Source organism: Pan paniscus, chromosome 4 (assembly GCF_029289425.2).
Source record: "Pan paniscus chromosome 4, NHGRI_mPanPan1-v2.0_pri, whole genome shotgun sequence".
NCBI lineage: Eukaryota > Metazoa > Chordata > Mammalia > Primates > Hominidae > Pan > Pan paniscus.
The window spans coordinates 76397532-76410159 of record NC_073253.2 but is presented as its reverse complement, the minus strand read 5'-3'; the positions used below and the strand labels follow the sequence as shown (position 1 = coordinate 76410159).

Sequence of the window (12628 nt, the reverse complement as noted above, 5' to 3'; positions counted from 1 at the left end):
TCTACTGGTTTGCCCTCATCCATCCCTTCCTCCCTCTTTCTGACTCTCCTTCTTAATTCTAAATGTAAGTCTGCTTAGAAATTTCTCCTTTGCACCAAATGTGGATTATTTGTAAATCCACTAGGGAATTGATTGTGGTTGGTGAAATGCTTTTAAAAACTGAAATTATTGGCTGGGTACAGTAGTTCACACCTGTAATCCCAGCACTTTAAGAGGCCAAGGTGGGCAGATCACCTGAGGTTAGGAGTTGGAGACAGCCTGGCCAACATGGTGAAACCTCGTCTGTACTAAAAATACAAAAATTAGCCGGGCATGGTGACACACGTCTGTAATCCCAGGTACTTGGTTGGCTGAGGCAGGAGAATCACTTGAACCCGGGAGGCAGAGGTTGCAGTGAGCTGAGATTGCACCACCGCACTCCAGCCTGAGAGACAGAGCAAGACTCGGCCTCAAAAAACAAAAACCTCTAATTATTTTTAAACCTAAATAAATAAATATATCACCAATAAGCTTAGAGCACTTTATAGGTTTTTTGAACAGTGGATACTCTCAGCACATAGCTCTAGATAGAGGTGACTAGGGAAAATAATCATATCTCACTTTCCAGAGAGCAAAAACCATGGCCCCGTGGTGTCTGCTTCACACCAAGCTGAATTCCCTTACAAAGAAGATGTGGAGCAGAGATGAAAACCAACCCAGGAGAATGTGTGTCTTTGAACAAAATCATCTCCAAATGCCCTGGGAAGTGCTTGCAGGCTTTGTTTGTGCTGCCCCAGAAGGGAGACTTTTCACAAAGGAACTGTTTTTCAAAGAACAACAAGCCCTGCTATTTTAAACTTGGGGGTGGGGGATTGTATCTGGACCGTTTACACAAGTGAGTGCTGGCTGACTGACATCTAACCCCAGTGTTTGCTGGCTCCAGCTTTCCAAGTAAAGCAAAGAGAGGGACTTGCTTCTGATACGTCTTGAAGCCACAGCAGATGAGTTGTCCAGCAATATTTGAATTTTACAACATGGGCAGAAAACCCTGCTTAGAAATCCTAAACAAGGACAGGCTGGTGATGTTTATCACCCGAGTGGCCTTGGGAATTAAAGGGATGTCAGAAAGCCATGGAGGACACTTCCCGAGGCTTCAGCACAGTCAGCAAACACAGGACTTAGTGCATGCTAACCCAGTGCTCTGTGTGCGTGTGCATGCCTGTGGGTGCATATGCGTGTGTGTGGGCGTGTGTGTCCCTATTATTGCTACAGGACAGTGCTGCATGATTCTAAGAGTCAGACTACCTGAGCTGAAAACCCTGCTCTACATTAGCTGGCCTCATAAGCTCTCCAAGCTGCAGCATCCTCATCTGTACAGCAGGGACAGCAACACTGGTACCTGCACCCTGGAAGGCTATTGCCAGTGATCGGATGGGCTGACACAGAGTGCCACGCGGGCCATTGCTGCTGCTAGGACTGTTTACCCCCAGAGGTACAATGAACCCCCCACCAAACATGAAGGTGCCTCTGACCCTTCCAAGTCCAATAAACTGCTGACTCTTAGGCTTAAAAGAATAAAACAACAACAACAAATTGTCCACCAGAACGCTTCCAATGCTTCCTACAATAACATGAGTTCAGAAATTCATAAAGAGAAACAGCCAGCTGTGGTCAGTGAGACAGGACAGGAAAAAGTGAGCCCTTATGGAGGTATAGTTCCCCCAAAAGGACTATTATTTTAAAAATACAACCCTAAATCTTTCCAGGAAACCAAAACACAGCCAAGCCTGCTCAGTAGGGGGAAAGAATCACATTTCCCCTTTCCTGACCAGAGGTTTAAAACTAACTAGAAACACTGCAATGACGGCCAGTAGCCAGTTAGCACTTAAAAAATAATAATTTTCCATGTTTAGAGTCTGAAAAATAGGGGATCAAAACAGTACAGCATTCAAAGAGGAGACAAAAGAGAAAAAGTTACCAGCTACCTCTTGGGTCTTTCAAAGACCGCAGTGTCATCCCTGTAAAAGAGAGAGTGAGGTACTCACCTTTCTATAAGAATGAAGGACTCATCACCTTAAGCACTGAATTCTGAGAAAGCCTAGGCTCCTGAGGTCCCAGCCCAGATTTCCTTACAACGCAGCCAAATGGCTTTTCAGAGTTCAGTTCTGCCGGGTAGGGGAAGGGAAAGGGGAGCAACAAAGTTCCCGCAAGTCTTACCACCACTGTTTTAAAAAGAAATAAAGAAGAGTCACTAACCTTGCCTCCTGTCCGGGAAGCGAACCGGGCCTGGCTGAGGCTGTCTCCCATAGCAAAGCGCCCCAAAGTTAAGGAGCTGAGCCACCACGGAAAGGTTTGCAAGCCAGCTCCTCTGGGCACATGGCATGATTCAGATGTTGGGGAGAAGAAAAGTCAAAAAAGTTTTAGCCCTCAGCTCCAGAAATAAAGCGCTCGCCTGTGGCCCAGCAGGAAGATGCAGGGGTGCATGGTCAGGCGCGAGAAGGCAGCGACTGCAAAGCTGCCCGCGATCTCCCTGTGCTTTTTTAAGCAGAAAGGAGCTAGACACCTTTTTCCCCTCCCTCCTCCTAAAAGGGGAGTGATTCAGCTGACAGTGTCCGCTTTCGGCGGGGTGTGGAATGGGCCAGAGCGGGAGGGCGCAGCCCACCCCGGTCCCCACCCCTCCGCCTCCCGCACGCCCCGCGGCCTCGCAGCCCGCTCGGTGCATCTTCCTCCGGGACTCCCACCCCCGCGCTCCTCTGGCCCCGCCCCGAACGCCAGGCCCAGCTGGCCGAGCCGGCCAAATACGGGAGACCCGGGAGAGCCGCCCTGGGAGGCACTGGAGGAAGCTGCGAGTGAGAGGCCCCCAGGCCAGCCCCCCGGCGTGCTTAAATACAAGCTCAAAATGATGAGAACAGAGTTGAGGCAGAGGGGGGCCCCACTCCCTCCATCCTTCCGCGCTCAGCGCTGCCCCCTCCCCTGCTGTTCTCCTCCAAGTTCCTGAACTTTTCCCAACATCGCTCTATCAAGACTCCTCACCCACTCGGACCGCTCTGGGATTCTCTTCCACTGGAAAAACTAATAGACGATTTTTCTCTTTGCCAAGTCACACAAAGGGAAATGGGCTGCGCTAATCTGCTAATGTGACCTCAGACAAGCCCCCTCATCTGTGCAATGAGGTGACTGCTGCAAATGCCTGTGGGCCCCTCTGAGTCTGCAGATCTCTGTGCGGCTCTTCTGATTTTAGAACCTCATCTTTCCTAGCCCACCTCCATTCACTCAAAAGGAAACCAGGAATTAAGTCAACCCAGGAAGGTGTTAAGGTATCTCCCCAGTTTCCCTGAACTGGCTACCCTGGAGGGGGCGTCCATTCATTCAGAGGCTCAAGCTTTTACATCGGTGAGAGAATGCCACAATCCAGGACGCTTGCCAGGCATCTTGAGAATTTACTGGGCTAATCCAGCCAAGATTTTTCACCTCTGAGCTGAAACAGGCCTCCTTACTCCGTTCAGGAAGAATTCGGCCCCCAATATTGACTTCTCCCTGGCTGCCAGCCAACCACTTGTGTTAATCCAGAGTTCTGGGATACCAGCTTACTCAACCTTGTATAGGGACAGAGCCTCCAAGGCAAACTCAGTGGCCCGAAAGCAAGGTGGTCCTCTCAGATGTGGAACACATGGGCACCAAGACTTTTAGAGGTATATGCTAGTTTCCTATTTTTGCTGTTACTAGTTACCATAAATTCAGTGGCTTGAAACAACTCAAATTTCTTATGTGACAGTTCTGATCTGAAACTGGTCTCACTGGGCTAAAAATCAAGGAGTTAGCACAGCTGCATTCATTTCTGAAGACTCTAGGGGAGAATCTGTTGTCTTGCCTTTTCCAACTTCATTCAGAAGTTGCCTGAATTCCTCAGCTCATGGCCCTCTTCCCCCATCAAAGCTAGCAATGGCCCTTTGAGTCTTTCTCACATCACATCACTCTTCTTCCTCCCTTTTCCACTTATAAGGACCCTTGCAATTACATTAGACTCATCCTGGTTATCCAGGACACTCTCCTAATCAGCTGATTAGCAACCTTAATTCCATCTGCAACCTTAAATCCCCTTTGCGTGTAACAGAACATGTTTTGTTGTCACAAGCAAGTAAAAGAACTACTCTGAGCCTTTTTTCTGTTACATAAACATTAGGAAGCAGGATCACAACTGGAGTTAAAAGACATTCAGATAACACAGGCATGATGACCTGCATTTGCAAGGACATTGAAGAACAACTTTGGGCTAGAATTCTTTTTGCTTCTTTTCTTTTCTTCCTTTTCCCCTTCTTCTTTGCTTCCCTTCACCCTTTCCTTGTTTCTCTCTCCTCCTTGTACTCTTCCTGTTACTCTTCTTCTTCCACCTTTTTTTCTCCTGCTGCTCCTTTTAATAGCAAGCAAGATCTTGTCCAAAGGGCAAGATCACTCCTAGCTCCCAGGTCCTAGAGAAGAGATTTGTCTCTCAGGCAGAAACCTGAAGAACTCTGGAGAACTGCTGAGTTCCACCAGTATCAGGGATGATACACTGAACACTCTGGCTTCACAGTTTAGCCTCTTCAACTCTAATGGCATTTCCCTTATTCTTTCTCCCATCTACTCTCAAGACCATAACCAGGAATATCTATTATCCATAAGTCAACCAAGACTGAAATATTAAAATTATAAAATCCCACCAACACTTTGTATTCTGCCAGCCCTTCCAAACCTTTATACCCAGTACCTCGGATCTTCAGCCTAGTAGGAACTTCTAGTTCCTTGATCTCCCCATCTTTGGTTTTCTAATAATCAGCATCTCTCTGGACTCACCACCTTTTTTGCCCAGTCATACCCTTTGATCCACCTCCTTAAACCAGTACATTCAACATCTCATATCTTCCTCATCAAAATCTAACTCTGTTTTACCCTAGCTGCTGATTTTCTCTGCTCTGTTTCCAAGTGCTGTTGAAAAAACTCACATAATTGCATCTAATTGTGCAACTATCAATTCATGTCTCCAACTTTAGCACGTTCTCAACATGACTTAGCACAAATATACATTCTGCTACTATTCTAACGTTCCTCCTACTCTTTCCAGAATTTACAAAATCTCTCCAAAGCTTGGAGTTACCTCAGCGTAGAGAGACTTAATCCTCCTCAACTTTGCTTCTGCTTAATGAGAAAAGGTAACAAATCCCCTTGGTGACCAAGGTTGGCAGCAATAAAAAAGCCAACTACCTTTCCTGCCCACTGTAGATAGCAGAACTGTGAATCACTGCATAGTATCCAAACTACCTCTGAGCTTATACAAACATGCTGCCCTTGAGGAAACACTACAAAACCATGCAAGATTCCAGAGTTGAATGATAGCTAAGAATAGCAAGCATTTATTACATGCTGACTATATGCTTGGCTCTGTGCTAAAGACTATATGGGCATTGCTTTACTTAAACTTCATAAAAAACTTATTATGTGGGTACCATTAGTATCTTCATTTTATAGATGAGGAAACAGACAATGAAAGGTTAAGTAACTTGCCTAGGATTAAGTGGCTGTGAAAGTAAAATCAGGATGAAGCACTAAAGTTCAGAGAAGTTAAGAGATGTAGCAAAACCACTAAGTCAATTCAAATATAGGTCTGTTTTACTTCAGGCCCCTAGTAATGTCCTCATCCACAAAGAGTGAAGAGGATTAGAACACTGACATATAGACATCATCAGAATGCCTTGGATGGTAGTTTAGTTCATTATAGTATTTTTCCATGTAAAAATGCAATTTGTGACCCAAGATCTAAGATACCTCACAAAGAGCTCCCTCTGTTTCATTAGCAAATAAGGCATAAAAAATGTTCATACTTTCCTAATAAACCCTTAGGATCACAAGGGATGGCTGAAGTTCAAGGAAAATTAGCTTAATACATCTTTCGGAGCTGTCATTAGCATTGGAAAGACAAAAAATAAATCGACAGTGGCCCAGAAAACCCTGAGTTGGACCTAAGAATCACAAATGAATATGCCACAAAAAGAGACTTTACATCTGTTAATTCTGCCTAAACACCGCAACCATCATCTCACAGCAATAATCATTGTGTTGAACATTACAGTTTTTAAGGTGTTTCTCCCAAGCAGGTCAAAGGGTAGAAGGGAGAAAAATCTTCATCTGACATTTTCAAGAGTAGTTAGACCTTAACTCCACATGAAACTCAAAAAGTAGTGACTCCAAACATCATATTTAAATATTGTTGCCACATGTATTATTTTCTTTTAAATCTTTCTGCAACCAGATCTCACAAGAATTCTCTCAAGTTACTGAGACCACAAAAGTCTCTTTTTTTTAACTCCACTTCCAACTTTGCTGTAAGTTTGAGATTGCTTCTAAATTTTATTAAACTATCAAATGTCTTAGTCTGTTCTCATTCTTTATAACAATTGAAAGCTTGGTAGAGATGCTGTAGAATTTTTTGGAAATTAGGGAGGCCTATAATGACACATTTATCTATTACATTCTGGAACTTAGCCAACTAAATGCCAATGTATGGTAGTTTTTGGTGCAACTGGGCAAAAGTGTCCAAGCTGACAGCTGTGGCTCTTACCATTATCATACTGGTGTTATGTTGGTCCTGAACCACATGGACTCTATCCCTTTTCTTTCATTCAACCTTAAAGATTAAATCTGAGTTGAAGAATAGCGTGCCCATTTTTTCCCATAGACAGGAAGAAATTAAGGATGAAATGTTTCAGGGACAATTTCAGTACTACCCATTTAGCAAAAAGAAAATACTCTATTTATTCAACAAATATTATTGACTGTCTACTATGTCTAGGCACTGGGAATGGAACAGTGAATAAAATAGAGTCTCTTTTCTCATACATGCATGCATACACTCTAGTGTGAGCTTGTGGGAGGTAGATAGAAAATAAGCAAGTAAATATAGAATATGTGCTACAGTGATAAATGCAATGGATAACAATAAGCAGGCTAAGGAGAACAGGGAGTGATTGAGGGGGGTAGGTTACAATTTTATATGAGGCGGTCAAGAGTGGTCTCTCTAATAAGATGATATTAGCAGCAACCTGAAGCAAGTAAGAACCTGAGCAAAATAGATATCTAGGAGAAGAATATTTCAGGCTGAGAAAACAGTAATAGAAAAGACCTTCCATTGGGAATATGTAGAAACATGCTTAGAGAGCCCAAGAAAAGCAAGGAGTTTGGTGTGGCTGGAGTGTGTGGACAAGGGTAGAATGATGGTAGAAGTGGGGAGGTTGTGTATGTTCTTAGAGACCATAGTGAGAACTCTGAAACCCTGAGGAAGTTAAGAAGCACTGGGGATTCTGAATAGAGGAGTGACAAGAACTGACTTAGGAGTTAAAAGGATCTCTTTGGGTGCTGGGTTGAGAATGACTGCAGAGAGATAAAGGCAGATGCACAGAGAGCAGTTAGGAGGTTGTTGGATTAACCCAAGTAAGAGGAAATGGTGGATTAGATCAGGTGGTAGCAAAAGACAGGGAGAATTAATCAGATTCTGGATTTATTCTGAAGGTAGAACCAACAGGATTTTCTGATTATTTGGATGTGTGGCACAAGGGAAAGCAAGAAATCACACATGACTAAAAGGTTTAGCATTGCCAGTAATTAAGATGGGGAAGATGGGAGGTTTGAGACATGTTTAGATGTCTCTTAGATATCCAAATGGAAATGTCAAGTAGATTGTTGGATATACGAGACTGAGTTTCACATAGAAGTCCAGGTTGGAAGTATCCATTTGGAAGTCATAGTAGTTACATGGATGAGAGTACCTGTGAGTGAATTCAGTAGACAAGAAAGTAGATATGGGGACTAAACTCTGAGGTACTGCAATATTTAGAATTACAGGAAATAAAGAGAAATCACTAAAGACCAAGGAGTGAGCAATGAGACAAGAGGAGACCCAAGACAGCATATTATCTTTGAAATCAAGTGAGAAAGGAGCCGTTATTCAATAGCTCAAACTGGAGTAAGAGCTGGAAAGGAGTCCTGGCTCTTCATACTAAGCTGCAAGGAAGACAAAAATGGAAGAGTGACACCAAAGACTGAGTTTGATCAGTTAAGAAAAATAACTCCACATACCAATAAATGCAGTGTGATCGACGTCCTTGAAATCTGTACAGATTAGAAATTCCCTCATGGAGAGTGTTGTCAGGAAGAGATGAGAGTACCAAGGAACATCCACAGTCCTAGTTTACCCCATTCTTTATGTTCTCTTAACTCACTGAGTTCAACCAGAAGCCTAAGAGAGCCTGGAGTGTGCCTCTCCTACTCAGAGCGGGAGACCAGCTGAGGGTCAGGGAGTTCTACTGTGATCTGAGAGGGCCACTGCCTCTATTTTTCACTGCTCTTTGGTATTCTCCTGGGATGACTGAGAGGAAGACATCAGCTGTGCCCTCAAGAAAGTTTGAAGTGAGTAAATGAGATTAGTTCAGGTAGCAGTAACAATATACAGTCATGTGTCACTTAATGGAGATGCTCTATGTAAAATGTGTCTGTAAGTTATTTTCATCATTGACAATGATGAAGTCACCTAACAACTTATAGAAACCTAGATGGTATAGTCTACTGCATATCTGGGATACATGATATGAACTATGACTCTTAGTCTACAAACCTATATAGCATGTTACTGTACTGAATACTGTAAGCAATTGTAACACAATGGGAAGTATTTGTGTATCCGAACATATCTAAATATAGAAAAAGTACAGTTAAAATACAGTATAAAAGATAGAATGTGGCACACCATTATAGAGCAACTCCATTATAATCTAAAGAGACCAGTCATATATGCAGTCCATTGTTGACCAAGTTGTCGTTATCAGTGAATAACTGTATCATACTGGTACCCACTCTTTTTTTTAGCTTCATTGAGGTATAATTTAACATAGGATAAGCCGAACATATTTAAAGTGCACACTTTTATAAATATTGAGATGAATATACCGGTTAAATAATCATCACAATAAATTTTGACATATATGTACCAGAAACTTTCTCCTGCCCCTTTGTAATCCCATTCTCCCATGTCTACTTGCATCACCACCAACCACAGATAGCCACTGTTCTGTTTTCTGTTACTGTAGATGGGTTTTCATTTTCTACAATTTTATGTAGAGTCTACAGTATGCACTCACTTTTGTCTGCCTTCTTTAACTTGGCATACTCACTTGAGATCTGTGGATATTGTGTGCCAATACATTGGTCCTTTTTATTTCTGAGTTGAATTCTATTATATAGATATACCACAATGGGTCTATTCATTCACCTCCTCACTAAATATCTATTGACCATTAGAAAAATTATGGAGGGAAAACGTGGTCAAGGACACCTAGCCTAGAAGCAAGCAGATGCATGCATACAACTATTCATGTTAAAGATCTTTTCCTGGAGTTGAGGAAGCAAGGACCGCAAGTGCTCCAACAACTGCATGTCAATGGACAGTACATATTTCTCCTCAAGATAAAATGATTTTGGGCCAGATGCAGTGACTCACATCTGTCATTCCAGCACTTTGGGAGGCTGAAACAGAAGGATCACTTAAGCCCAGGAGTTCAAGATCAGGCTGGGCAACATAGGGAGACCCCTTCTCTACCAAAAAAAAAAAAAAAATAGCTGGGCATGGTTGTGCATGCCTGTAGTCCCAACTACTCAGGAGGCTGAGGTGGGAGAATTTCTTGAGCCTGGGAGTTAGAGGCTGAAGTGAGCCATGATCGCACCACTACACTCTAGCCTGAGCAATAGAGCGAGAACTTTTCTCAAAAAAAAAAAAAAAAAAAAAAAAAGGTGACTTTAAAGGATACACATTAACAAAAAATCAGCTTTGAAGTTAACCCTAGATTAAGATTAGAGATTTCCTATGGTTTTGTTGAGTCTCAATACAGCTTGACCACACTGCTAGAGAGAAGTGTAGGTTATCTCCACAGCCACAGATGAGCATTTGCAGCACTTTGATTCTTTGAAGCACAGAAATGCAGACTCTGTGCTCTCAGGCATTCCTGCCTCTGCTAACGCCTTTATCCATCTCTGCCATGCTCTAAAAATGGTGCCCATCTTGCCAGGGGCAGGGCAGGGAGGCCTCCTTTGTTACTTTATAGTCCCTCTGTGTGTTACAGATAACACTTGACATACTGTGAGTTACTTGTTTTGCTCTCACCTGAAATCTGCACCAAGTCTCTTCGGAGGCCTCCAAGATCAAAGGGTTGTATTGATTTAGCTACTACTTCCTAGAGTAAAGTAGTAGCCAGAATCAGATTAAGGTGTTGTGATTCAGCTTTTGAAGGCAAGAGTGGTGATATATCTCTGAATAGCCTGATGGAGTCTTTGAAAGCTAGTGTGAGAAAATCAGGTACACTGGTTATGTTGATTGAATACACAGGTTACTATGTAAGGCAGAGGGAAGTCTGTGAAGAACTCACAAAAACGAGTGATGCCACCAAGTAGGGAATTAGAAAGCAGGCAACTGAGCTGCGTTTCATACAGTGAGATTCGAGTTCATTAGATGCTGATGATTGATTTTCTACTTGATTATAAACGGTAGGTACAGAGAATATGCTTTATTCATTTCTGCATTTCCCTCAAAGATGAGCCTGATGAATAAATACTTGATTAGAGTATGGGTGTGTGGGAGGATGAACTAGTGGGAAACATTCTGGGGAAGGATCTGGGCTTTGAGGCCCACAGAAATGTCTCCCTATTAAAAAGAATTGGTTTCTTTGCTGAACTCCCACCTGACCTGGGGAAAGAGATTCTGGAGTTAGTGTTAGACTATTCGCTCCTCTCTTTGCCTTCAGGAATAAACTACTTTGCAGATTTTCTCAAAGCAAAATATTTAAATCATCAGTCACTTAAGCAAGAAGAGGTTTGTGAATATTGACCTAAGGGCCACTTGTTATAACAGACACCTCCACAGAAGGTGAGGCATGGCTGCTGCTCAGGAGCTTTTGCACTGTTCTGCACATGCCCTCTCTGTCGTTTCTACATGTGGTTCTGGCTCCAGCATCTAAGAGTATAGATGAGAAAAAGGAGCCAATGGCCGGGGCTCTGCTGGTAAGGATGTGGCCACTGAGACCCAAGATCACATGCACTAGCAGTTGTTTTGGGGGAAAGGGTACAATATCTATAATTTACTTCAAAATATTTCATTATCAATTATTCTTGTGTGTTACTTTTGCACCCTAGAAAAAAGAGGCCAGGTATAATGGGTCACACCTGTAATCCCAGCACTTTGAGAGGCCAAGGTGGGCAGATCACTTGAGCCCAGGAGTTTGAAACCAGCCTGGGCAACATAGCAAAACCCCATTTCTACAAAAAATACAAAATTAGCCAGGCTTACTACAGGCTCACTCCTATAGTCCCAGCTACTCGGGAGGCTGAGATCAGAGGATGACTTGAGCCCAGGGAAGTTGAAGCTGCAGTGAGCCATGATCACACCACGACACTTCAGCCTGGGCAACAGAGTAAGATCCTGTCTCAAAATATAAATAAATACATATTTTTAAAAAGAATATGGGCTGGGTGTGGTGGCTCATGCCTGTAATCCCAACACTTTGGGAAGCCAAGGCAGGAGGATCATCTGCACTCAGGAGTTTGAGACCAGCCTGGACAACATAGTAAGACCTTGTCTCTACTAAAAAAAAAATTAAAAAATTAAAAAAAAGAATATGAACCCAGAGAATGGTGAAGTAATATGTAATCAAAAGTTTATGCTACAAGTTAGCAACTGAAAAATATTTCAACTATCTTTATCTCTGATAAGTACCAGATGTTTCTTAACTAGAATGTTTAAGACATCTGGCTTGACTGAGATATTGTAGAGACAATCCCCAAACTTGTATAAACAGGTTATTAAAAAAAGGGATTTCTGCTTTTAATCTTAATGGAGTAATAGGGATGCAATTTGCCCTCTCAACTCAACCAAGTAAAAAATAACGGGTAAAATACATAAAACTACTTGTTTCAGATATTGGGCAACAAGCAGCATGGGGCAGTAATCCCTGAGAAAAGGCAAACAAGTGCTGTGAGACCAACAATTAAGCAGCTTACTTTCTAGAGAGACTTTCCAGGTTGTAGTGCTGGGAGGGAAGGGTAGAGTGCCAAACAGCTCTATGGTATCTCTGAATTGAGGAGTCAGCTAAGAACTGGAGGAGGCCAAAGTGGCTAGGAGTTTGCACAGGAGACTGCAGAAAAGGAAGGACTTGTCCAGAGAGGAGAGAGCTACACATAGAAAGAGTCCCAGAAATGTCTAGAGGGCTCCCTTCAAGCCTTTAACTGAGCATTGCTCACCCTCTGCATGTGCAGAAACTACCTGAGGCAGGAGGGAAAAAAAGGAAACACTAGAAAGCTTCAGGTGGAATAATGCCAGTGATTATATAGGGCCAGAAATAATTTGTTGTCCCACCAGTCAAACTGGAAAAAACCTTGTAATACACAGGCCTCAGAATATTGCTTCAGTAATGAGGCAAAATTAGACCTGGAATAAAAGTTGCTCTGGTCTCACATTTTACAAAAGCAAATCTTCAAAGGACCAAACTTTATAAGTAATTGAAATGTGACCCAAAGTGCAAGAACCAAGAGCAAGAATATTTAAAGAAATTTTTTAAATATCCAGCATCCACAA

The 12628-nt window shown here is 42.7% G+C and overlaps 1 protein-coding gene across 1 annotated transcript in view; it reads right to left on the bottom strand.

Moving 5' to 3' along the window:
• ADAMTS12 (ADAM metallopeptidase with thrombospondin type 1 motif 12) overlaps positions 1-10176 on the bottom strand; it is a 384174-nt gene extending 373998 nt beyond the window's left edge. Inside the window, exon 1 of the mRNA XM_003818504.6 lies at positions 2236-10176. Within this exon, the coding sequence (XP_003818552.3) occupies positions 2236-2362 (127 nt within the window). The 5' untranslated portion in view covers positions 2363-10176. The remainder of the gene's footprint in view (positions 1-2235) is intronic.
• Positions 10177-12628: the final 2452 nt, after the last annotated feature.